Consider the following 22,402-nt stretch of genomic DNA (forward strand, 5'->3'; position numbering starts at 1 on the left):
CAGCATGGGTTGAAAATTCATTAACAATGCAAGTCTTTTCTTTCAGAGTTATTATCAGTGCAACACATTGAGAAATAATGTTTTGGAAACCAATGAATCTGCTATTCAAGTGCAACATGATGGAAAAACACTTCAGACCGGAACGGAATACCGGAACAGTGGAACTGCCGAGTCATTCCATGGCCACCAAATATGCGGACCTGAAAAATTGGGTGTTTTATTGACGTTACAAGGTCACGGCAAGGGGGACGCATTCGTAAAGTTCTCCTCAAATTCACCGTGTCCATGTCTCGTTCAGGCTGTAAAAAGTACCAATATGAGGTAAGAGTGATCAGCCTTGTGCCACTCGGAGTTTACTGACAAAAACTCCCTGAGTACTTTTTTACTAACAGGAAATTGGTTCAGGACCGGATTGTTGAGGAAATCACCACGCTGATCGGAAGATTTGTTTCAATTTACTCGATTGACTTTTTATATGTAAGTAAATATCGAATCATCAGAATTATTGTGTCATTAGATAAGTGAGATTTTGAGATGTGGCCATGATTGATACTGTGTACCAATGTGGTGTATCAATTGGTGACTGTGAATTTAATAAACTTGTCCTGCAGTGAATAAAGGCGTACCCCACCATCCGGTCTGACTGTTAGTTAACTTTCTAGTACTAAAGTCCCACTCCAGCCTTAGTCCGTCCTTATAAATATGAAGTTTACTACATCACAATATTCAGTATTGATAATCTAACCAATCAGTAATTGAGTGATTAGTTAATTGGATGAAGTTGAAGTGTATAACGCGAATGAATTCGTTATCCCTTACCGTCAAATCGGTTTTAGCGTTCCTTATCAACGACCATTACAAATAGCTGAAACCATCGAAGCATTGATCCTCCGAAATCTCACTGAAAAAAATACTTGAAAAGTAGTCGCCAAGGTCCAACTTTCGTTCAAGGCCACCCTCGTCATCTTGGGGATATTAATTCTATCAAAAACCTTTCTAATGGCCCCTCAAATCCAACCCGTCGATGGAGAACTGGGAGAGATCTTGAAGAATACCTTTACCAACGACTTCCGTTTTGGATACGTCACTGTCGATGGCGTCTGCTTGCCGAAATATTACGAGAAATTTGCCGAGGCCATTGAGAACTTCGAAGTACGCGATGACGATATTTGGGTCTGCAGCTTCCCAAAGACCGGTGAGGACACAAATTCATCCTATGAACATTATTTCCAATTGCAAGGATCGAAAGCTTTCCAGTAACTCTAGGATCCCAACAGTAAACGTTCGAAACGTGGTCAGTCAAGGTCTGTTTAGCGCGAAAAATTCATCACCATTGCTTCACATCCACAAAGACGTTTGACCCGACCTAGAAATGAACTTTTCTTCTTATTATAATAATTTGGTTACAAATTTGTCCAGGTACAACATGGACGCAGGAAATGGTCTGGTGCATAGCGAACGACTTGGACTTCGAAGGTGGCAAGGTGGTTCTCTCGGAGAGATTTCCGTTCCTGGAGTAAGTGGAACACTTCTTAAGGGGTCAGGATGGCGCGGTTTTCACTCACATCACTTTGCTTTCCAACAGTTTCACTCCTCTCTTCGACTACAGGGAGATCGCGAAACGTGTCCCGGGTCACGATCTGCCTGAGCTGGTCGTGGACAGTGTGAATTTCATCAGGAAATTGCCCAGCCCTCGTTACATCAAGACCCACCTTCCTTTCCAAATACTTCCCCGGCAGATAAGAAACGGGGAAAAGAAGCCAAAGATCATTTACGTTGCTCGCAACCCTAAGGACACATGCGTATCGTACTGTCATCACTGCAAACTGCTCGAAGGATATCGCGGCAGCTTCGACGACTTTTGCAAGCTCTTCCTCGCTGACAAAGGTATGTATGAAAGGGTGGAGGTAAGAAATGAGAAAAACCGAAAATCAGAATGGCCAGAATTCCGAATTTAATAAACTCGAATAACAAATATGAGAGAACAGATACTATCAGAAATTTTAAGTCCCTAATGGTGCCCAATAAAAAGCTGCAGTTTACCTAAAATGTACTGAGTAGAGTTTTTATTATTATCCGAACTCACTTACTTCAGAAAGCGTTCAGAAATCCAAGAATTCAGAGGTGCAGAATTTCATAATGTATAGAGTCAATGTTCCAGAAAACGAATTTGTAGAAAGTTTCGTATTCTGAAACGTCCAAATATTATAAAAATAAAAGTTAGATTTTGATCATCTAGAAACGGCGGAAAACAGATATCCGGAATGTAGAAGGGTCATTATTCAGAAGCGTACAATTCGGAAAGATCGGTATTCCGAAAGTAACCGTATAGACGTCTTACCACCAGAATTTCACATTCCGAGTCTATCCAACTAATCTGTTTTGACTTGTAAATTGTTTTATATACAGAATCAAACAAATTTTCACTCAATACTTAATAAAGAAGTGAAAGGCCTTAATTAAGGGGGAAAATAAGTTTAGGACTACGTTTTTTCGAGTGATTTCTATGAATTTTTTTCGCAAGAAAAAAATGTATATTATGTATTGAAATTTCGAGAACATCTTATACATATATTCAAGTAAATATCGTAATTTTTTTTTAAGTATTTGGTCCGAAAATGTGGAGGATATTAGCTGCCACCCATCGGTGGTCATCATCAGACGTAACTTGTTTGTGTACATTCTGGAGGTCACAGTTTTCGTCTGAAATCAATAGGGTTTAAAATTTAGTTTAAGGACATGTCTTTATTATACACGAAATAAAGTTCCCCCAAAAAAGTTGAAAATTACATTCTTTAGAGGTGTTTAAACACAAGAGCATAATTATTGTGAGCTTGTTTTGTTTCTCGTTTTTAGTCAATTATGCACCGTTTTGGAAGCACGTGCTCGGATTTTGGGAGAAAAGGAATGACGAGAATATGCTGTTCCTAAAGTATCAGGATATGAAGGCGGTGAGTAATTCATATACACCCGGTATTGATAAAATGTTTTGTACAAAAATTGAGTGAAATTCATGCAGTGTCTTTTCCAAGCGCTGAAAGCGAAAATTTTGAGTTCCTGACATACCTCCGCTTATCTGATTAACTGCTTCCTGCTTCTGATTACAAGACTGACGGATGCGTGTAATTAAAAAAAAAATGAATAAATAAATAAATCGATTAATTAACCGCTTCTTTTTTGGGACGATAGGATTTGCCATCTGTGATAAGAAAAACTGCCGAATTTCTCGGGAAGGTCTTGACCAATGAACAACTCACGCTTCTCACCAATCACTTGAGCTTCGCCAGCATGAAAGCGAATCCTGCGGTGAACTACGAAGACGTTATTGAATTCAACAAGGAGCTGAAGCTCATCGATTATGACGGAAAGTTCATGCGGAGTGGTACAGTCGATCAGTGGAAGGGACAGATGAGTTCCGAAGTTATAAAGCAGTTCGATGATTGGATTAACGAGAATTTGAAAGATACTGGCCTTTCGCTGTGAACCCGGAACTCCGATTCCGTGGCAAAATTTTGTAATTATTTGTACGATTCGTGATAGTGTAGAAATATGAAAAATTTTGTAGTTTCATCGAGGTATGAAGCACAAAAAAAAAACGGATTTTGTCAATAGTTTGGGATTATCAAATCCGGTCAACGTTAAGTCGTTCAATCAAGTGACAAGCTAAAGTCTGGAGAATAAACGTGAGATGTCGAATTTACCAAGGTGACTTTATTAACAAAAAAAATTTCGAGAATAAGGAATGTGACGAATAATAACTCAAAATGGCGTTGAGAAGGAATTCAAATTTACAAAAGTTTATTCTGCTCTTTAACTATAATAGCAATAGTCGAACAAAGCAGCTATTCACACTAAGAAGTCGATGCATTGACGTCCGCATGGTTTTGGACTCTCGGCAAAAGTTGTGAACGGTTGTCTATTATCTGGCACTCCATCCGAATGAGTAATTAGTTGCATATTAATGGAATAAAAATCTATTTGAGAAATAAATGTTACTCTTTCGTTTACAACAAACGGTACGAAATGTAAATTTAAACCACAGCGTGCATTGTTGGACGAACTATCAATGAATTAACTGTGAATTACAAACTAGAGGTTTCATTGGCAATTAGAAAGAAAATCTTTCACAAAAATGTTTTTAAAACAATTCTAATTAGAGTTGACGTTCGTAATTCGAATAAATTGTATGCTGAATACCATTGTGTTTTTTAATTGAAGAACGTGTATTTTAAAATTATTATTGTGCATAATTAGTAGTTTGAAAATGTTTATTTTGAAATTTTGTATTTGAACACAACTTGATTACATTTGACGACAGTCAAATTTTATGAAAAATGGTAAGACGTCGATGCTTAATTAATACTAAATTACGTTTCACATTGTATGAAAGTGTGGAATTGACAGAAGTGTTTGGACAAATTTTAAATTTACAACAAATTGTATACAAACAGTTGCAATACGCCGTAATATGCCAAAATGGACGCGACAAAGTTTTACTCAAACATTATTCGTACCAGTGACGTACGGCGTGATACGATTACGTTTAAAATCATCACTGACCTCAATAGTTTGTCTTTGTATAAAATGGGATTCAATGAGCTGCAGTTCAAGGATCATTGATAGATAAATAAATGGATGCGTTTATTGGATACAGAAATAGATACAGAATAATGAATGAGATAGAGAAATAATGAATTGAAAAAATAAACAAATCATAAGTAAATAAATAAGTACAGAGGTTAAAACATGAGCAAAGATATAAGAGAATAGATAAAAGTAACGTAACATTAATGAGAACAGAAGAATTTATTAATCGATTTGTCAGGTGTAAGAATAAATATATAAAACCGACATTCGCGAACGACAGAAAAGAGTAAATAATATAAAATAAAGACATACCGCAAATATTTGAGCATTACACTCAGAAGACGTTTAGAAAAATAAATTAAACCACGTAGATGAGTAACTAAATACACGAGTGACAGAAATGTAATAAAATAAACAAATAAGTTAATAAATAAAACAAATTAAGTGAATAAATAAATAAACTGGCTAGGGCGAATATTTTGTCTCGTGCAATAGTAAAAAGAAGACTAGTTTACAGTAGAGGTACATTACGAAGAAGGAAATAAAATAGTATAGAATAAAATGAAATAAAATAACTATGAAATAAAGAGAAGAGACACACTACTGGATAGAATTGAACCGTAGCTGTTCGATTTTTGGGTAATGAAGATAAAGCTTGGCTAGAACGAATTGAGAGATAGTATAAACTACCGATCAAGCGATTACGGTGAAAATTACGCGTGGCGTGATGCGATTACGTTCAAAATCATCACTGACCTCAATAATTCGTTTCCGAACGAAATGGGATTCAATGTAAAACGTTTGATAAAACGATTACGGTGAACCCCAGTAAAACAACCATTAAAAGAAGATTAAACATGAGACAATCTGTTATAATCCGCAATCTAGTGACCTTGATGTGTGTACCAAAAATCGTCGTCGGCATTTCATTGATGAATGACAATTTTTATCGTTCATGACTGATGATGCAATCAAGAGTCAGTGGCGTCGTGCATGTGATACGAGACACAGACGGTAAATGAAGACCGGGATAATTCTGCAATCGTGTTTAAATTTTATGTGACGTCACATTTCGAAGAAAAAAGGTTTGCCGTTGCAGTAAAGTAGATTGATAATAATTATCGCACATCACATTGTTTACTTCATTTTTAATCGTATCGAAAGCTGAAAAGCACGCGTTATCTCATTACTCACATTAGTTTTGCAACATGCCGCTTTTATCTTTATAACGATTAAACGATTGCAAGCAATACGTATAATTACCGCCAGCAACAAACTCTATTTATAACATGTAATTGAGAACCTCTTTGGGGATAAAACCACTAATGGTGCTACCAATCTTTCATTTATTGCAAGTCGCGGCTTGATCTGCGTGGAAGCTGATTACTCTCCCGATAAATAAACGGTTGAAAAAGCTCCCGGGATTTGCGGTCAATAACTACAAACTAATTAATTGGAGCATGAATTGACGATTAGTCTCGTCACTTCGCTTTATCATCGACAGTTACTCGATATAAATTGTTTTTCTCGTCTTCATACGAATCTCGAGTCTCGCCGAGTGCGCATTTTCTTCGTCGATCGCCATTATTTGGCCGCTTTTTCAGCGGTGAAAACGGACGTCCGTACGTCCGTATTGTTCCTGAGAATAAGTTGTTCAAGGTGTTTTGTGAAGGTGTTGAGTAGTGGTAAGTCGGTTGGGATTTTTTTAAACACTACTAAATTCAGATTTGATAGGATTTGTAACCCGTTATTAACTCGACTGTGAATCGACTCGTGAATCGCAAGTTGGTTTTTTGATCCGATAAACGTTTCCCGCTTCAAGAGAGAAGCCAATATGGCACACCAATTTACTCCTGTCGGTGGCGAGCTTGGAGAACTTTTGCAAAAAACCTTCACCAACTACTTTCGAACTGCATACATAAAAGTCGATGGATGCATTTTACCAGAGAATTATAAACAGTTTGCCGATGCGATTGAAAACTTCGAGGTTCGTGATGACGACATTTGGGTTTGCAGTTACCCAAAAACCGGTAAGTCTTTACGCGCTTTAGTGTAATTAAGAAGGAAGACATTAACGTCCGGAAGACGTTAGTAACACGCCTTTTTTCGATCAGTGTCAAACACGATGTTGAACATTTTATCATCTGAACGGTAACCGTTCAGTGAAACTTTAAAATCAGTCTAAATGTTGTTTCTTTCTTTCTTCGTTACTACCTTATTTATCCACGACTAAAGGTTCCATCACGAGGGTTCCGGAAATAAGAAATTCCATGAACTTATTAGAACTTACTTATTTGTTCGGAATTTATATTTTCCCTCTTACCGTTTTTAAGTGATTATGACTACAGAATAGCTAAAAGTATCTGGGTTTTTTAGTGTCAGAAAAATAAGCTTCATCGTCAAAATTACCAGAATGGTTTTTATTTATGACTAAACAAAACTTGTCGCATTACGTGCAGCACGACGCGTGAACTGGTATGATTCTGATTTATTATTCAGGTACGACGTGGACACAGGAAATGGTCTGGAGCATCGCTAATGATTTGAACTTTGAGCGTGCGAAAATACCCCTTCCTGAGAGATTTCCGTACCTCGAGTAAGTTGCTGTTAATCCATATTAAACGCCAGAAGGAACGAGTTGATATCTTTTCTCGTCCCCTTTGGTGGTTCCTGAATTTGGAAAGTGAACCATTCGAGTACAAGGGCTTATAAAAGTGCTAAGATTTCCAATGATGCAATTCACGTGTGCAATTTTTCCAACAGATTCTCACCGATGTTCGAAAAGACTGAAATCATACGACGCAATCCAGGCATCGTAATTCCGGAATACGCTATGGACAGTCCGGGGTACGCTTCCAAGATGCCTAGTCCTCGATTCATCAAGACACACCTACCCTTCCATCTTTTACCACGCCAGCTGAGAACCGGGGAAAAGAAACCTAAGATCTTGTACGTCGTCCGAAATCCGAAAGACACCTGCATATCATTCTATCATCACTGCAAACTCGTCGAGGGATACAACGGGACCTTTGAAGAGTTTTACACTCTTTTCCTAGGAGAGTCTGGTAAGTCTGATAAGTCTGGTAAGGGGCTGTCCGTACACTACGTTTCCAGTTTTGATCTTATTTTGATCTCCTTTCATAAACTGGTAACGTGGTTCATGGACAACCCCTAACTTGCGGACTCATGGTTGTTACGACTTTACCGCCAAATGTCTTCACGCTGTTTGAACGTGTGACTTGGACAGCCGAGCCAAGCATCAATCTTTTCAGTTCAATACACTTTCAGATCATTACGGACCATTCTGGATGAACGTATTGGGCTACTGGAAGAACAGAAAAGAGCACAATATTCTGTGGCTGACTTATGAAGATATGAAACAGGTAAGCCATTCTCATCTCGACGTGAGTACCTTGCCGAATAACCAATTACACACTTTTCGACTGTCCAGGATTTATGTGCGGAGATTTGGCGAACGGCCATATATCTGGGCAATACTTTGAACAAGGTTCAATTGTCATTGTTGACCGAACACTTGAGCTTCGCGAGCATGAAGGCGAACCCCGCTGTGAACTATGAGGAGCTTATAGCTAAACTTCACGAAATGTCACAAGTCAAAAGGGAAGGTGTTTTCATGAGAAGCGGGACGACGGAACAGTGGAAGTCTTTCATGGCTCCAGAGCTCGTCGAACGGTTCGACGAATGGACGGAGAAGCATTTGAAGGGTACCGGACTCGCGCTGTGAAGAGACTCTGAAAATCTTAGACTTACTGATTATACGAGCTTGCAATGTTTTTCGTAACCGCATCCGGAAATCGACTGTTTTCGTTTAGGAAGAAGGGATCTGTTCAGTTATTCTTGCGCTTTTAGAGAAATAATAGATTTAATTTAGCTCCAGAATTTTCATGGTATCAGATATACTACTCAATGTAATTACTTTCCTGTCACATTAAGATTCTTATAAACGAATCAAAGCAATCTTGATTTGTTTAACTAATTTTCATTTCTTATAAAAATCAGACGAAAGTAAATGAGTTTCATTTTAATATGTTTCAAGTTTATTTCTAAATGATGAAATTTTGAAATCTGCTCGATGCCAGTCCGACCTTTTATAAATTGAGATACCCGATTGCCTCGTGTTTTGTCGCGGATCGATTTATTTCGAGTAAAATTGTAAATAATGATGAAATAATATTAGAAAATTGGATATAATTAGTTATAATTTAGAAATTCCGTTCATTATCCTTTTCTTACACATATAAATTTAACACAGTTACTTTAAATTAAATTAGATTAAATTAAATTAAATTTAATCAAATCAGATCAAATCGAAATGAATTGATCAACGAAATTATTTCCATTCGGCTCTGAATGTTTTCAGGGTATCGAGAAGAGGAAAACTTACGTACAAATGTTGAAGAAAATGAAGAATTTTTTGGTAAAAGGTACCAAACATGTTATCACGTGACGTGACCATATTAGTTGTGCAATTTTGTGAATTTTGTGAATTTTGTGGAAATGAGGCACTTTACACGCGCTCCACAGGCTTCGAAAATTGAAACCTTCCAAGCGTATGTTAGAAAAATACAATTTTCTCCAAACGGTGGAATAAAAATATGTAACGATCGGTAAAAACGAACCAATAATCTTAATTTTTCGTCTGATTTTCATTTCTAATTCTTCGCGTGTACGTACGAATAATCTGGAAACTTGTTATTTTTCATTCTTGGATTAATTCGCAGACATTTATACACGAGGTGCGTCCGGATTATTATACAAACAGATATTTCAAAACCGTTGATACCGTGCAAAAATATGTTTTCCGGGTGTGAAATTAAACAGTCGACTGAATGTACCTAACAGACAAATCGTGCTTGTTCAGCCGATAACTGTCGGTTTTCTGAATGTTTGAGGCACACCGATACTCGAAGGCAAAGCGGGATGTTAAGAGTGTAAAAAGTATTATCTCATTGTCAACCACGATGTTCGATACATTTTTTATTTTGTTTAAACTTTGTAATTACCTGAGCAAAGAGAATTCGCGCCACATTTGTTCGCTATCATTGGATACTAGGCATTCGGAAGGCAATAAATAGCGTTCGTTTTCTATACGTGTTGAAATCGCTATGGATTCAGTTCAGTAGCGACGTAGGTCCGTAACCGTACATGAAGCAGCGTTGACGTAAGAAGCTCGCGAGTTATATCGAGAATTCTACTCTGAAATCTAGTCAACTAACGATTATCCGAAAGGTACGTATAATAAAATAAAAAAATGTAAAATGTTTGAGTCACGTGTGAAATGGGGAAATAAAAATAATTTCCAGCGTACGAATAACGAATGTTGGAAATATTGTTCGTTTGTAAATAATTGCAAACGTAACATGAACACGTAAGATGATTCATATTTAAAACACAATTGAACGAAATGTTACTGCCGGAATAAATAGGTGACAGTAGAAACTTGAATTTAATTCATTAAGAGGTGAACTTAGAAAGATCAATTATTTCCCAGCCGGATGAGAGTTGATAAAATTTTTTTCTCACGGGTAAAACTGTGGCACTCGACTATGTACAACAGCCCTGTTTCAGGTTTCAAATTGGAAAGCGAATGTCACAGCGGATCATAATGCTACAATACGCACTTGTGTTGATCTGGTGCATTTATGCAGGTAAACATGTATATTCTGGAATGTAAGAAACATCGTTCGGTCTTATTTACATCGTTTCTTGGGCCAACTTTACACTTGGCTGGATGTTTGCAGTAAACGCTGACCCCTGCATACCTCGAGAGTTCGAAAATGGAACGGTGTGCGTATGCAACGCTACTTACTGCGACAGCACCCCGGCTTACGATCTCCCAGAGATCGGTTTCTACATCCGATACACGTCGAATGAAGATGGCTTGAGACTCGACAAGACTCAAGGGGCTTTCGGCAACGTATCAACATCCGAAGAGGAACTCCTTGTACTTCTACGAAACATCACCTATCAAAGGATTCACGGCTTTGGTGGTTGTTTTACGGATTCGGCGTGCATCAGCATAAAATCACTCAGCGAAGATGCCCAGAAAAATTTAATGAGGTATTTCTGCTGATGACTAACATTCGATAGTTGATTTTTCGAAAACATGTCGTAGTGTTCGAAATTCCACAGTCGCGACTTACGAATCCACGTTCACTTTATGTTTTCCAGGTCTTCGTTACTCCGCGGTACCGTGTCAAATTCCCCTTCCTGATTTACAGTTCTTGAATGATTGTCATTGAAATGAATAGCTTCTGAACCTGCATTTTCTATCAATTATGATATTGTATAAAGAAATTGTCCGACTTCACAGCTCTTACTTTAGCAGCGAAGGTAATGCGTATAATCTTGGACGTGTACCGATTGCTGGCACTGATTTCTCCACAAGGTTGTACACCTACGATGATTACTCAGGTGACTTACTGCTGAAGAATTTCAGTTTAGCAGACGAGGACCTGTATTACAAAATTCCACTGATGCAACAAGCTCTTGAAATGAGTCCGGAGTTGAAATTCATCGCTGCATCCTGGAGTGCTCCACCATGGATGAAGACAAATAACGATTACATCGGTCTTGGTACGTAAATAGCATTACCAGCCTAAGATAACCCAACCAAAGAGAACTGATCCGTTAGTTGCCGTCGAAAATGATCCATATTCTTTTAGATCTTATGTATCACGGTACACCATTTTGTTTAAGTTAGTCCTACTTCGCTCACGAGGTTTTAACCGCATGAAAACCTGTAACCAATTCTCAAAGAACCCTTTGCTTTCAGGATTTCTACTCAAAGAATACTACCAGCTGTATGCCGAATATCTTATCAAATTCTTGGATGAGTACGAAAATCACGGTTTGGAAATGTGGGCAATCTCGACTGGTAATGAACCAAACGACGCGTTCATCGACGGTTATGAAATAAACTCCCTGACGTGGCTTTCATCCACCATCGCTGAATGGGTTGCCGAAAATTTAGGTCCAACGATAAGCGAATCGAAGCACAATAAAACTTTGATCCTCGCTCTCGACGACCAAACATTTTACTTGCCTAACTTCGTTGAGGAAATGTTTGTCAACGAAACGGCCAAGAATTACACAGCTGGAATCGCCGTTCATTGGTATTACGATACGGATACTCCCTCAAGTGTGCTTCAGGAAACCCACGATCTTTTCCCTGATAAATTTCTCCTCATGACTGAGGCAGCGGTAGGTAAGTTCATGGTTACACGTGACTCGCAGTTCAGGAAATATACTGCATTATGTATCTGCCATCAGCTGTGACACCCTTTTTTGACGCCCTCGTATGTATAAAACGTCAATTTCAAATGAAAGACGGGAATTTCTCTAATGCCTCTTTGTGAATGGATCTTACTTAATTCCCTAATATCGGTTGCATTAATTTCATTCGAATTGCCAAGTGTTTGCTCAATCTTTGATACACAAACGCTCACCATTGGATCAATCCCTTTACTTGAATAAAACAGAGAACTGATAAATATCTTTACGGAATCGAGCGTGAAGACCAAGCACATCCACTTACAGTTTCGGCTTTTAAAAAGATCAGAGCGTTCGCAATGATATTCAGTAAATAAGAATCATGTGATTCCTAACTCCCAGTATATGCTACTTGACTTTGTACCATTTATTTCAAATACTTATTCCGCAATACTCATTACTTGAAATAGAGACTACTTTCCATTTTAAATTAATATACGAAAGTATTTTCATGCAGCCCTGAATATTCTCAGAGTATCGAGAAAAGGAGAACATGTGAACAAATGTTGAAGAAAATCACAAATTTTGTGATAGAAGGTGCCAAGCATGTTTTAACTTGACGTGATTCTAGATTAGTTATCATGCACCTCACGATTCCTGACTGATGATCTTACGGTGAAATGTTTTTTGTGGACACAGCTGCCAATCTGTCCGACGGCAAACTTCTTTTGGGATCTTGGGATTCAGGGGAAAAGTACATAATGGATATAATCGACGTACGTTTATCCTTGATTTTACTTCATCAGTTAAATAGTTGACTCAGAGAGCCATTGGAATCACTGCACATATTTTCCTTAAAACAATATAATTATCATTTCTATTCTTCACGGCTTCTCGGATACCCAAAGTTCAAATAAGTACCCACACAATGACGAAGTGTTCTCATTATTTGAATCGCTGAAAATTTTGTAGAATCTACGAAACTGGGTGACTGGTTGGATCGACTGGAATCTAGCTTTAAACGAAGAGGGTGGTCCCCATTGGCACTATACCTACGATCAGTCTTCCATTGTTGTAAATGCCGAAGCCGACGAATTCTACAAGCAGCCATTGTTCTACGCCATATCTCACTTCAGCAAATTCATACCGCGGGGTTCCGTAAGAGTGGAACTCACTCACAATCAGGTTACAAACGCCACAGTAGATTTTGTAGCCTTCGTGACGCCGGAGGATGAGACCGTTCTCGTGATCTTCAACAAGTACTTTCCAAGTTGACATACACACTTGACACAAATACACATAATCGTGGCGTTATTTGAAAATGAGTCAAAATAAAATGGTTTCTTTTTCAGGTGGTCCGAAGAAAGACAAGTGATCATTTCTGACCCAGAGCGAGGAAACATCGACTTGCAGTTATCTCCCAATTCGGTTCAAACCATCATCTACAAGTAGCGTATTGCGATGTAATCAAAGGAGTGCGGCGTGTGTGAACGCGGACGTCTGTTGAGGAAAAATTTTAAATTTGGTATCAAATTCGATACTTACAAATACATACCGCAACTATATCAGTGTGAAATTTTGAGAAGATACATCAATCGATGATACGGAATGATTGTGTTTTTTGAAAAATGGTAGAATGCAAATTTTGAATTGCCAGTCAATTATCTTTTACATCATACAACAAGATCCGAGTTTACAAATTCCAATCAGTCATAAACTGGTTTGATATCATTCTGGACTATTGTCGACCAACTCCAAAAACGTATCTGATCCTATATTCGCGAAAGTATTTTTCGTTTCTCCAATGACTTGTGGTCAATTGTTCACGTTTTTCCACTGTGTTTATCATGACGAGTATCACATGTTCCCCACCTTCTCCGACCATTCGTTACTCATTGCTTCTATTTGCTGACTCTCCGACATTCCTTATAGTAACCTTATAGCCTCACTCCATATAACGACACTCCAGTCCATTATTTGAACGACTTACTTGCAATCCATCTTCTATCAAGTACATCGTACTTTTCGAACGGTCAACCGACGAACATCCTTTCTGTTCTTCAAATAATAAACATCTATCCATTTCCAACATTCCAACAATCCGCTTCGTCTAACTACACATTCCCACTCCACGCTATCCTGATAAATCATTTATAACACGTTCAATCATGAACCCTTTCCATCTCATTTACTGCTCCTTCTTCCATTTCCCGAGTCAAGAATACCGACGAAAACGGACCTATAAATACCCAAAACAACATCTTGGGTGAATACAGAGGCGTTAGTCAATAAAATCCCTCAATCCCGGATCATGTAAATTTATAATTGTAAGGTACAAATATTGAAAGCATTCCGTTGTCCGAGAGACAGTTTTGGTAACGTTGGTGTATTTCTCTTAACGGTTGATGAAAGTGCTCCTGAATCGAAATTTTTCGGAATCCAATAAAGCTCTGAATAATCTTCAGAAGATAAAATTTGCTTTTTTTAATACCACGTCGTGTACGATTATATCATTATTGACCATACGTTACAGTGTATGTAATACATAACTCGTAAAATAGTTGCTGAAAATATTAAATTGTTAGTTTTGTGTTTCGGCAAAGCATCGAACTTGAAAGTTCAAGTCAAATTGTTGTATCGCACTCTTTACCTTATCATTTCACTCGCTATTTAGAATCGTCTTCACATGTTCACTTACACTTACTTCCAATGTTTACCTTTCGGTCTGTGCCTCAAATCTTTCCGCTTGGCCGTGTCACGCTTTGAAACAGACCAGCTGTATATTTCACGCATTGTCTACACTCTCAAAATCATGTCTGTGTATCGTCTGTGTATTCTCTCGATTTTGTAAAACCTCAGCTGTCGTTCAAGTGATAAGTATAAATGAATGAACAGAAAATTTCCAAGACGATACTTAACTTTTTTTTTATCTGTCACGTAGTGTAATGTAGCAATACATCTCGCAGAATATTTTATGAATCTATTAGATCGGTGAATCTTCATTCGTCGCTTTGAAATACTGAAAAACTATGAATCAAAGTCTAGTTTCTGGATAAGAAAATCTGCTCTCCTGCCAGCCAACATGATTTTCGGACATATAGTTCAACGAATGTAAAAAAAGATAATGTCTGTATGGAAATTTGAATATATTTTTATGGCTTTGTGAATGTGAAGCTGTTTTATATTGTTTTGTATTGCCGTCGTGACGGGCTTGTATTTTCATATAAAATGAGTTGATGATGTCACCTTGGCGACCTTTTCGATACAGTTGTTCGTTGAAAACTACTGCATTTTATTGTATCGCAGGCTTGCGATTGGTGGAAAGTGGTCAACCCCTCCATGTCGGCGGTGACTAAGAATTATTTTCTCATGACCAACTCTCAAAGGACCTCAAGAATCGATCTGGCTAAAGTTTAGAGTGGCAATTGTCAAACCCAAGAAGCCGACCGTAGCGTAGAACGCCCAAGTTTGCCGATAACTTAGCCCAGATTCGTATAATCTCAGAAATAGCTTATGGTTAATATCATGCTAGAAGAGCACAATTAGTCACATGAGAACCAAACATCGAGTTAAAATGTAAAGAACCGTGGCTTGATACAGAATTGGGATTGGTGGAATAGGTTTTAAGGAATGTATTATAACAGGTCATAAAATAAAATAAACTATTATCCGATGAATTTCTGTAAGGACTGACAACAAAGAAGGAAAGATGGGGTTTTGATTGGGCTACCGAAGGACTCCGAAATATAAAAAACCCTGAGTCCCCGATGCCCGGTTATCTCGTATTTTACCTGTGCCAAATTATTCTATTTATTCACAATTATTTTCCCGAACAGACTGCCGTCTTGGGAGTTTTTTTCCGGGTCATCGAGAAGCACGTGTAACGCTGTGTATAAACGTGGCTGACAAATTTGTACCTTGGGATTAGAGACAATCTGTGTAAATAACTGAGGTGTGCTTTTACTATCTTGTAATGTCGACTAGAACTTAATTGTCGAAATTACCTGATTCACAGTTGAACACCCAAGATACATTGGGTGTAGAAAAAAAAAATTTACCGCCCAAATATCTTGAGGTGGAAAGCGGTTTAGAGTTGCTTGGAAAAAATGCTTAGGATTTTTTCGGATCAGTTGGAAGGATTTGATATTGGATGTAACTCATTCGCCGGTCTGACAAGGCCCAACTTGATTTAAAATAGAATTGTGAACTCTTTATTTTTAAGTCAGAATTGTATTAGGAATAACTTTTCTTTCGGTGTTACATGTATACATCAAAGCTGAAAACTGTCCTTAAATAAATGAAAGAATCAACTGGTTTTATCCTACTCAGCTCATTTTTGGCCTAATCAGGTCTAATTAGGCTCCATCTCAAAACGGAAGTCATTAATAACAGAACAAAAAATTATTTTAAAATCGAATCAGTTACGCAGAAGCGGATTTCCATCTGATCGTCGTCAAATTCAGGCTTCATTGGGATAGCAATGGGCCTACACCCGATATCTAATTCTTTCATTTGATTCGTGTTAGAAAATCACATCAAACCTTTTGTTCCCAGTGATTTTTCGCGTAAGGTTTCCCAGTCACGATTTTCACGCGTCCAATTCTTTCCGATACACAGTATATATTTGAAGGCACGTGTCGTGTACGTTTAAATAGCAGACGGGTCCGCGTTCTAAAGTTATTGATGCGTGAAATAATTTGCTATAAAAATGGAATACAAAGTACTCAACCTGAAGAATTTATCCAACTGCCAGTTGCCCAACACCTAATTTGAACTGGTGTATAAACGACCCAAGGCATCAAATTTGGTTGAAAATCTAAGGTGACTTTATCTCTAATTTAAATTTATACTTTGTTTCGTTTAATTTATATTAACATATTTCTTGTATACAATTGTGTCCTATTTCAACTGTCGTGTGTGTTCTGTTACTTTTCTTTTTTTATATATACTATTACAAAGATTGAAATCACCTTTTATGCTCCCCTGTCTGATCTAGTAGTCTTTGTAAAAGACACAGAAAAGTCATCAAATGTTTGTAAAAAAAAAAAAAAAAGAGCAAGGTTACTGCGCCAACCCAAACTATTGTAAAACCATCTTGTTTCTGGCTCCCAACTGGAAAGACGTGTTGCGAACAAAAGCATTCTTCTTTCCCTTTAATTTTCGCCTGTTTGGTCACTTATTTTCGCTAGCAAAATTTATGTTCTTTGCGCTGCAACGCGGTTTTGCTCCAATATATTACTATTATTGTCTTCCCTTTTGTTATAATATATTCTCCTACCGATGTGGCTAATTCTCTCCACACAAGCACTTACATGCCCATCCGTTTTTCTTCGTCGCCTCTGATTATTCGTGGTTTTTCTGTGATAGTTTCTTCCTTGCTGAATTATCGATCTCTTAAACGGTTTTTTTTCTTTTTTCTTTTTAATCTACCAATTTGTCAGGTAAGCCTTCCGGTATTTTATTATACATTCTTCTTGCTACTGTGACGATATTCTAAATTCGAAATGCCCGCGAAGTGTTGCTGGACACAGCCATCCCGATCCAGGCGTCAGGCGGGAGAATCGGTTGAACGTTTCGAAGACTCTGCGGAAAGACACCAACCCGTACGGCCCGACAATTATAATACTCCGCAGAAGTCGAAAACCAAGTCGATTTTAAGATTTCCTAAAGATCCAAATACACAGTACCAGTTCACTGAATTTTCGACGTCATTACGATCCCTGCTGTTCTCATCTCCCATCTCAACGTGAATAAACGACGCAACCTGAAGGTGGACACAAGATTTCTAAGCATCCATCAAACGAGAGTGGAGAAGCGCATAATACCCGGATTGGCAAGTGATTCATCTGGTGCAACGGTATTCGACGACATAGACAAGGGACAAGTTAATTTTGGTGTTTTGTGTATTGAAAGCGTCTTTTTAAATTATGTGAATGTTTGGATGTGTGAATGAATAACTTTTGATCTTTTTTTTTTTTTTTTTTATGTGTAGACTTTTGTTTTTACCATTTATCAATCTGTTTATCCGAACTCTTTTATCTATTACAATTTTACCTTTACCATTTTGTCGACCATTTTACGTATATTCCATTTATATTCCATTTACATGTTATTTATATTTAATTTATTCAACAGAGAGTCAAACTCGTATCTATTATCGTTCTTTTAATCTTGTCTTGTAAGCCTGTCCATCGAATTCACGTCTTTTTTTTTTCTTTTATTTTCACAAAAAAAACGAGTAATTACACTACGTTTCTTTCCTCTCTGTGTCCTCTGGTTGTCCTTGGATCTCTGATCCCAGGTAACATTCTATACGGCCATTTCACATGCCATGTGGCATTAGCATGGCGTTCATGTCGGCAGGCCACTTTGGAACTCAATGTCCAAGAAATTTTTACACAATCTTTTATAAAATATTTTCATACACCATACTGTGCACTTCGTAATATTACTACTAGATGGGCATTGTTTTTACAAACAGATTTACACAGTAAATGAAATAATAAAAGTATATAATTATTGCATGTTAATTCGGAAATCTGCTACGAATCCTTCGAATTTTCCCACTGTAGGGTTTTTGACATTTCGTGGTAAAATTTTTATAACATTGTAAATGCTTAGGCGAAGGTACTATGCAAAATTGGTGACGTCATCGGTCACGGAAAATTATGGTAAATCGATCGGGTACAAATCATAAGTTTCAAGTCAACAGAGATGACTCATGCGATTTGTATTCAAGATGGCGGTGATGACGAATGCAATTTATAAGATACCAATGATTAACCGTATGATTAGTATATATGTCCACGACATTGTAGATTATGCAAATCATGTGAATTTTTTTTTCTACAAATGTCTGAAATTTTCATATGGTAATTACGATTGTATATTGATGCTATTAAAACACGAAAATTCGAATGCTCCGAGACGGAACTCAGAATTGAAATAAGAGTCTCGAATGAATTCGTCTAAACTCCTTTTAACTGTATTTCAAGATATTTCCGAGCGCGGGAGCAAACAAATTCGATAGTGATCATTTTCAGGACGACCATGAGTTTGAATAACTAATTTTTGTTCCAACCAGTCATAAAAATATTCATACGTTTTGTTTCAGATTTTCCACTGGATAGCAAAACGAAGAGCTTAAAGCCATGCTACAATACACCCTTGTGCTAATCTCCTGTATATATGCAGGTGAATATACAGCATATTTGAAATATTAGAAAAATCGTGATTTGACCGAATGAATAATTCATCGATTCTTCCGTCACGTCACAAAAAATTTTTGTGCTTTCAGCTGAGGCTAGCTCCTGTATATTTCGCGAGTTCGAAAACGGTACCGTGTGTGTTTGCAATGCTACCTACTGCGACACCATTCCAGTTTACGAAACGCCTAGCAACGGTTCGTACCTACGGTATACGTCGAGTGGAGATGATGTGAGACTCAGCAGAACACTGGGTGATTTTACAAATGAAACAACATCCGACGGGGCCGTGATTCTGCTCCAACGAAACGTAACCTATCAAAGTATTCAGGGCTTTGGAGGTGCCTTCACTGATGCCGCGACTATAAACATAAAATCGCTGAGCAAAGCTGCACAGGCAAACTTGCTAACGTAATTTTCTTGGATCCCATAAGAAACCACTTTCATTCTCAGAAATATCTCGACATTCCCCAATCCATTGTCAGTTTTACCGATAAGGTTCTGCCGGTGATCAATGTACTCACCGTCGTTGATTCATTCTTTACTTACTCTTCGTCACTGTCTACGGAACAGCCGCAAAAAACTGTCGAAAATAATCCAATGGTTTTAGGACATGTCCAGTATAATCTTGACTGATAGGCTTGACTGTATTTACAGATCTTATTTCGCCAAGGAAGGTATCAGGTATAATATTGGCCGTGTACCCATTGCCGGTACTGACTTTTCCACAAGGAATTACACCTACGATGACAACGATGGCGACGTGTCACTCGAAAACTTTAGTCTCGCGGACGAGGACTTTGATTACAAAATTCCTCTGATGCTCGAAGCACTTGAAATCAATGAGGAACTCAGGTTTTTGGCTTCATCGTGGACTGCTCCACCTTGGATGAAGACAAATGCCGATTACGTCAATGGTAAACTTTATCGTCAACCATCAGACCAGTCAACGTCGCTAGAATTAATGGATACTTTCGATAGTGTTAAGTCCGAATTGTAGAGGGTAAAACTTTTCAGGATATTTGAAGGAAGAATACTACCAAGTGTACGCTGACTATCTCATCAAATTCTTGGACGCGTACTACGACCAAGGATTAGAGATGTGGGCGATCACGACTGGCAATGAGCCCAACAATGGAATCACTTCAAACTGTACTATCACCTCCATGTCAATGACAATGAACGAAACAGCCACTTGGCTTGCGTCGAATTTCGGTCCCGCACTGGCTAAATCAAAGCACAACAAAACGCTAATTCTTTCTCTCGATGATCAGAGAAGTTTTTTAATGACATACCTGAAAGATATGTTTGAAAATGAATTGGCGAAGAACTATACAGATGGTGTCGCCATTCATTGGTATGACGACAAAACGACTAACGCAAGTGTGCTTACGGAATTTCACGATTCCTATCCTGAACCATTTCTTCTCATGGATGAGGCTTCAGTCCGTAAGTTAATAGCCACATTACATTAGCGAATAAGAATCTCCAATGGTTTTCCATTTTATATCATGGTGGTTTTTTTTTTTTTTTTTTTTTTTTTTTTTTTGATACAGTAATTTGGGCAGCGGTGGGCGAACTTTCCTTGGGATCCTGGAGTACGGGAGAAAAGTACATAAACGATATATTCGAGGTACGTATATCACAAAGTCATTTCAATCATTACGGAAATCTTATGTCACATAGTAATGACCAAATCATTGTCATCTCCTGTCAACATAGTCTGTAGTATATTTTACTATGGAATTGCATTGCGTGAGATGTCTAGAAGCCAATACCATCAATAACAAACTATTTTTCCTAATTTGCTTGTTCTTCGGCTTGAAGAACCTGGAAAACTGGGTGACTGGTTGGATGGACTGGAATATTGCATTGAACAAAGACTCTGAACCGAATTGGACATCGGGTTTCAGGGCACAATCTCCCATTATCGTGAATCCTGACGACGACGAATTTTACAAACAGCCATTGTTCTACGCCATAGCCCACTTCAGCAGATTCATCCCCCGGAATTCTGTGAGACTAGAACTCACTCAAACCAGTAGTTCATTGAGATCTTTGGCTTTCGAGACTCCGGAGAATGAGACGGTCATCGTAGTTTACAACAAGTTAGTAGTCAATCACAAATAGAAACTTATCAAGAGTATCAGTGAAATGAGTCACTGCTACATAAAACCACGTGAGAAAAAACGTATATTTCTTTGAGCCACTTGAAGAGAGGTGACAAAATCAGTACGACAAACAGCAAATATTGCGACAGAAATTGATCTGCTTGATCATGAATATGGCAGGAAACTGTAGCGAAAATCGGAATACTGTCTGACGCCTTTTTAAATAAGTTTTTTCAACAAAGTGCCCAAACGATGTCAGTTTCATTTGTGCGCGTGATAAAGTAAGTTTGGTGATACAGTTTCAGGGGATTTCTCGACCCCGCACAGGTTGAAATGAAAGTCTGAAAAATATTGAGAAGAAACAACCTTATACGAATTTAATGTCAGTCTTAGGCCAAATAGTCTGGAAGAAATATGATATTCTGATTTCCTATCATCAACGACCATGTCCTGTAAAGTATATAAGTATTATTGTTTCAGTCAAACCCTGGATCAGCGGGTGATTATTCGTGATACAGAAAAAGGAGACATCGAGGTGGAGTTAACAGGTGGTTCCATTCACACGATCCTCTACAAATAGCGGGATAGTATTGATAAGTAACCTTACTTTACTTGGTAATCTTACCTTACCTTGAAGCGTATCAAAACATACTCTGACAAAATGAGGCATTACAATAAATGCGAGGGTTGATGGGATACTTATGAGGTGATAAAAGATTACAATTTAAAAAGGTTTCTGATAGTATAGTATCACACCTGGACAATATCTTGAACCTTGAAAATCAACAGCACATGCGCGAGTTTTATCGGCTGTTCTTGCAGGCTGGCCATCCCGAGTTTTCAGCTGTCAAACTGTTTCTGCCGACGATGTGGTTGATACGAATTTTCGAGGTTAGAATCTCAAATAATCGAGGCAGTGACTCGGAAAGGTTTGGGAAGCATTTGTTATTGGCCCGGAAAGCTGATCTTCAAAGAACGGTCAGAATTTAACGCTTGTGCTTTTTGAAAATTCAAACGTAGACATTTTGCGTAGGTTGGCCGGCCTGCATCGCAGACAAAAATATCGCTGCGGGAAGATTTCGTCGCCCAATGAGATTGAATTATTTGGCGCATGCGCGGTTGATTTTCAAGTTTCAAGAGATTGTCCTGGTATAAGTATTATAAGAGTATTGTACGTATTTCCGAGCTGTTTAGGGCCTTCCTATCTGTCTCCTTCGAGTCTACTTTTTAAATCACGTGTATGTGTAGCGATATTTACAGAATAGA

At 38.0% G+C, this 22,402-nt stretch overlaps 4 protein-coding genes across 7 annotated transcripts; all 4 read left to right on the top strand.

Moving 5' to 3' along the window:
- Nucleotides 1-723: 723 nt before the first annotated feature.
- Nucleotides 724-3,986, top strand: LOC107227246 (luciferin sulfotransferase). The gene is made up of 5 exons (XM_015668338.2): nucleotides 724-1,195; nucleotides 1,420-1,516; nucleotides 1,586-1,887; nucleotides 2,857-2,951; nucleotides 3,190-3,986. Exons 1-5 carry the CDS (start codon nucleotides 1,000-1,002, stop codon nucleotides 3,481-3,483), a joined length of 984 nt encoding a protein of 327 aa, XP_015523824.1. The 5' UTR covers nucleotides 724-999; the 3' UTR covers nucleotides 3,484-3,986.
- Nucleotides 3,987-5,931: 1,945 nt separating this feature from the next.
- LOC107227256 (luciferin sulfotransferase) lies at nucleotides 5,932-8,794 on the top strand. The gene is made up of 6 exons (XM_015668356.2): nucleotides 5,932-6,272; nucleotides 6,410-6,617; nucleotides 7,087-7,183; nucleotides 7,351-7,652; nucleotides 7,876-7,970; nucleotides 8,039-8,794. Exons 2-6 carry the CDS (start codon nucleotides 6,422-6,424, stop codon nucleotides 8,330-8,332), a joined length of 984 nt encoding a protein of 327 aa, XP_015523842.1. The 5' UTR covers nucleotides 5,932-6,272; nucleotides 6,410-6,421; the 3' UTR covers nucleotides 8,333-8,794.
- Nucleotides 8,795-8,924: 130 nt separating this feature from the next.
- LOC107227259 (lysosomal acid glucosylceramidase) lies at nucleotides 8,925-14,294 on the top strand. Its single transcript, XM_015668359.2, has 8 exons — nucleotides 8,925-9,837; nucleotides 10,177-10,256; nucleotides 10,350-10,668; nucleotides 10,922-11,184; nucleotides 11,384-11,815; nucleotides 12,520-12,596; nucleotides 12,793-13,079; nucleotides 13,173-14,294. Exons 2-8 carry the CDS (start codon nucleotides 10,196-10,198, stop codon nucleotides 13,270-13,272), a joined length of 1,539 nt encoding a protein of 512 aa, XP_015523845.1. The 5' UTR covers nucleotides 8,925-9,837; nucleotides 10,177-10,195; the 3' UTR covers nucleotides 13,273-14,294.
- A 2,251-nt stretch (nucleotides 14,295-16,545) lies between these two features.
- Nucleotides 16,546-22,048, top strand: LOC107227247 (lysosomal acid glucosylceramidase-like). 4 transcript variants are annotated; one of them, XM_015668339.2, is made up of 8 exons: nucleotides 16,546-16,641; nucleotides 18,935-19,014; nucleotides 19,118-19,436; nucleotides 19,683-19,942; nucleotides 20,043-20,474; nucleotides 20,582-20,658; nucleotides 20,853-21,133; nucleotides 21,617-22,048. In XM_015668339.2, exons 2-8 carry the CDS (start codon nucleotides 18,972-18,974, stop codon nucleotides 21,714-21,716), a joined length of 1,512 nt encoding a protein of 503 aa, XP_015523825.2. In that variant the 5' UTR covers nucleotides 16,546-16,641; nucleotides 18,935-18,971; the 3' UTR covers nucleotides 21,717-22,048. The 4 variants fall into 4 exon arrangements, with proteins under 4 accessions (XP_015523825.2, XP_046591612.1, XP_046591610.1 ...); XM_046735656.1 differs by lacking the exon at nucleotides 16,546-16,641 and adding an exon at nucleotides 17,192-17,261; XM_046735654.1 differs by lacking the exon at nucleotides 16,546-16,641 and adding an exon at nucleotides 17,394-17,677.
- Nucleotides 22,049-22,402: the final 354 nt, after the last annotated feature.

Source organism: Neodiprion lecontei, chromosome 3 (genome assembly GCF_021901455.1).
Source record: "Neodiprion lecontei isolate iyNeoLeco1 chromosome 3, iyNeoLeco1.1, whole genome shotgun sequence".
Classification (NCBI taxonomy): Eukaryota; Metazoa; Arthropoda; class Insecta; order Hymenoptera; family Diprionidae; genus Neodiprion; species Neodiprion lecontei.

Bases quoted from the DNA above. Each gene is read 5' to 3' on its own strand.
- LOC107227246 (XM_015668338.2), top strand. From the start codon at position 1,000: ATGGCCCCTCAAATCCAACCCGTCGATGGAGAACTGGGAGAGATCTTG. The intron at 1,196-1,419 runs GTGAGGACACAA...AAATTTGTCCAG, and splicing joins CTGCAGCTTCCCAAAGACCG to GTACAACATGGACGCAGGAA. The intron at 1,517-1,585 runs GTAAGTGGAACA...GCTTTCCAACAG, and splicing joins GAGAGATTTCCGTTCCTGGA to TTTCACTCCTCTCTTCGACT.
- LOC107227256 (XM_015668356.2), top strand. From the start codon at position 6,422: ATGGCACACCAATTTACTCCTGTCGGTGGCGAGCTTGGAGAACTTTTG. The intron at 7,184-7,350 runs GTAAGTTGCTGT...TTTTTCCAACAG, and splicing joins GAGAGATTTCCGTACCTCGA to ATTCTCACCGATGTTCGAAA. The intron at 7,971-8,038 runs GTAAGCCATTCT...TCGACTGTCCAG, and splicing joins CTTATGAAGATATGAAACAG to GATTTATGTGCGGAGATTTG.
- LOC107227259 (XM_015668359.2), top strand. From the start codon at position 10,196: ATGTCACAGCGGATCATAATGCTACAATACGCACTTGTGTTGATCTGG. The intron at 11,816-12,519 runs GTAAGTTCATGG...TTGTGGACACAG, and splicing joins CATGACTGAGGCAGCGGTAG to CTGCCAATCTGTCCGACGGC. The intron at 13,080-13,172 runs GTACTTTCCAAG...TTTCTTTTTCAG, and splicing joins GTTCTCGTGATCTTCAACAA to GTGGTCCGAAGAAAGACAAG.
- LOC107227247 (XM_015668339.2), top strand. From the start codon at position 18,972: ATGCTACAATACACCCTTGTGCTAATCTCCTGTATATATGCAG. The intron at 19,015-19,117 runs GTGAATATACAG...TTGTGCTTTCAG, and splicing joins AATCTCCTGTATATATGCAG to CTGAGGCTAGCTCCTGTATA. The intron at 20,659-20,852 runs GTACGTATATCA...TTCGGCTTGAAG, and splicing joins ACATAAACGATATATTCGAG to AACCTGGAAAACTGGGTGAC.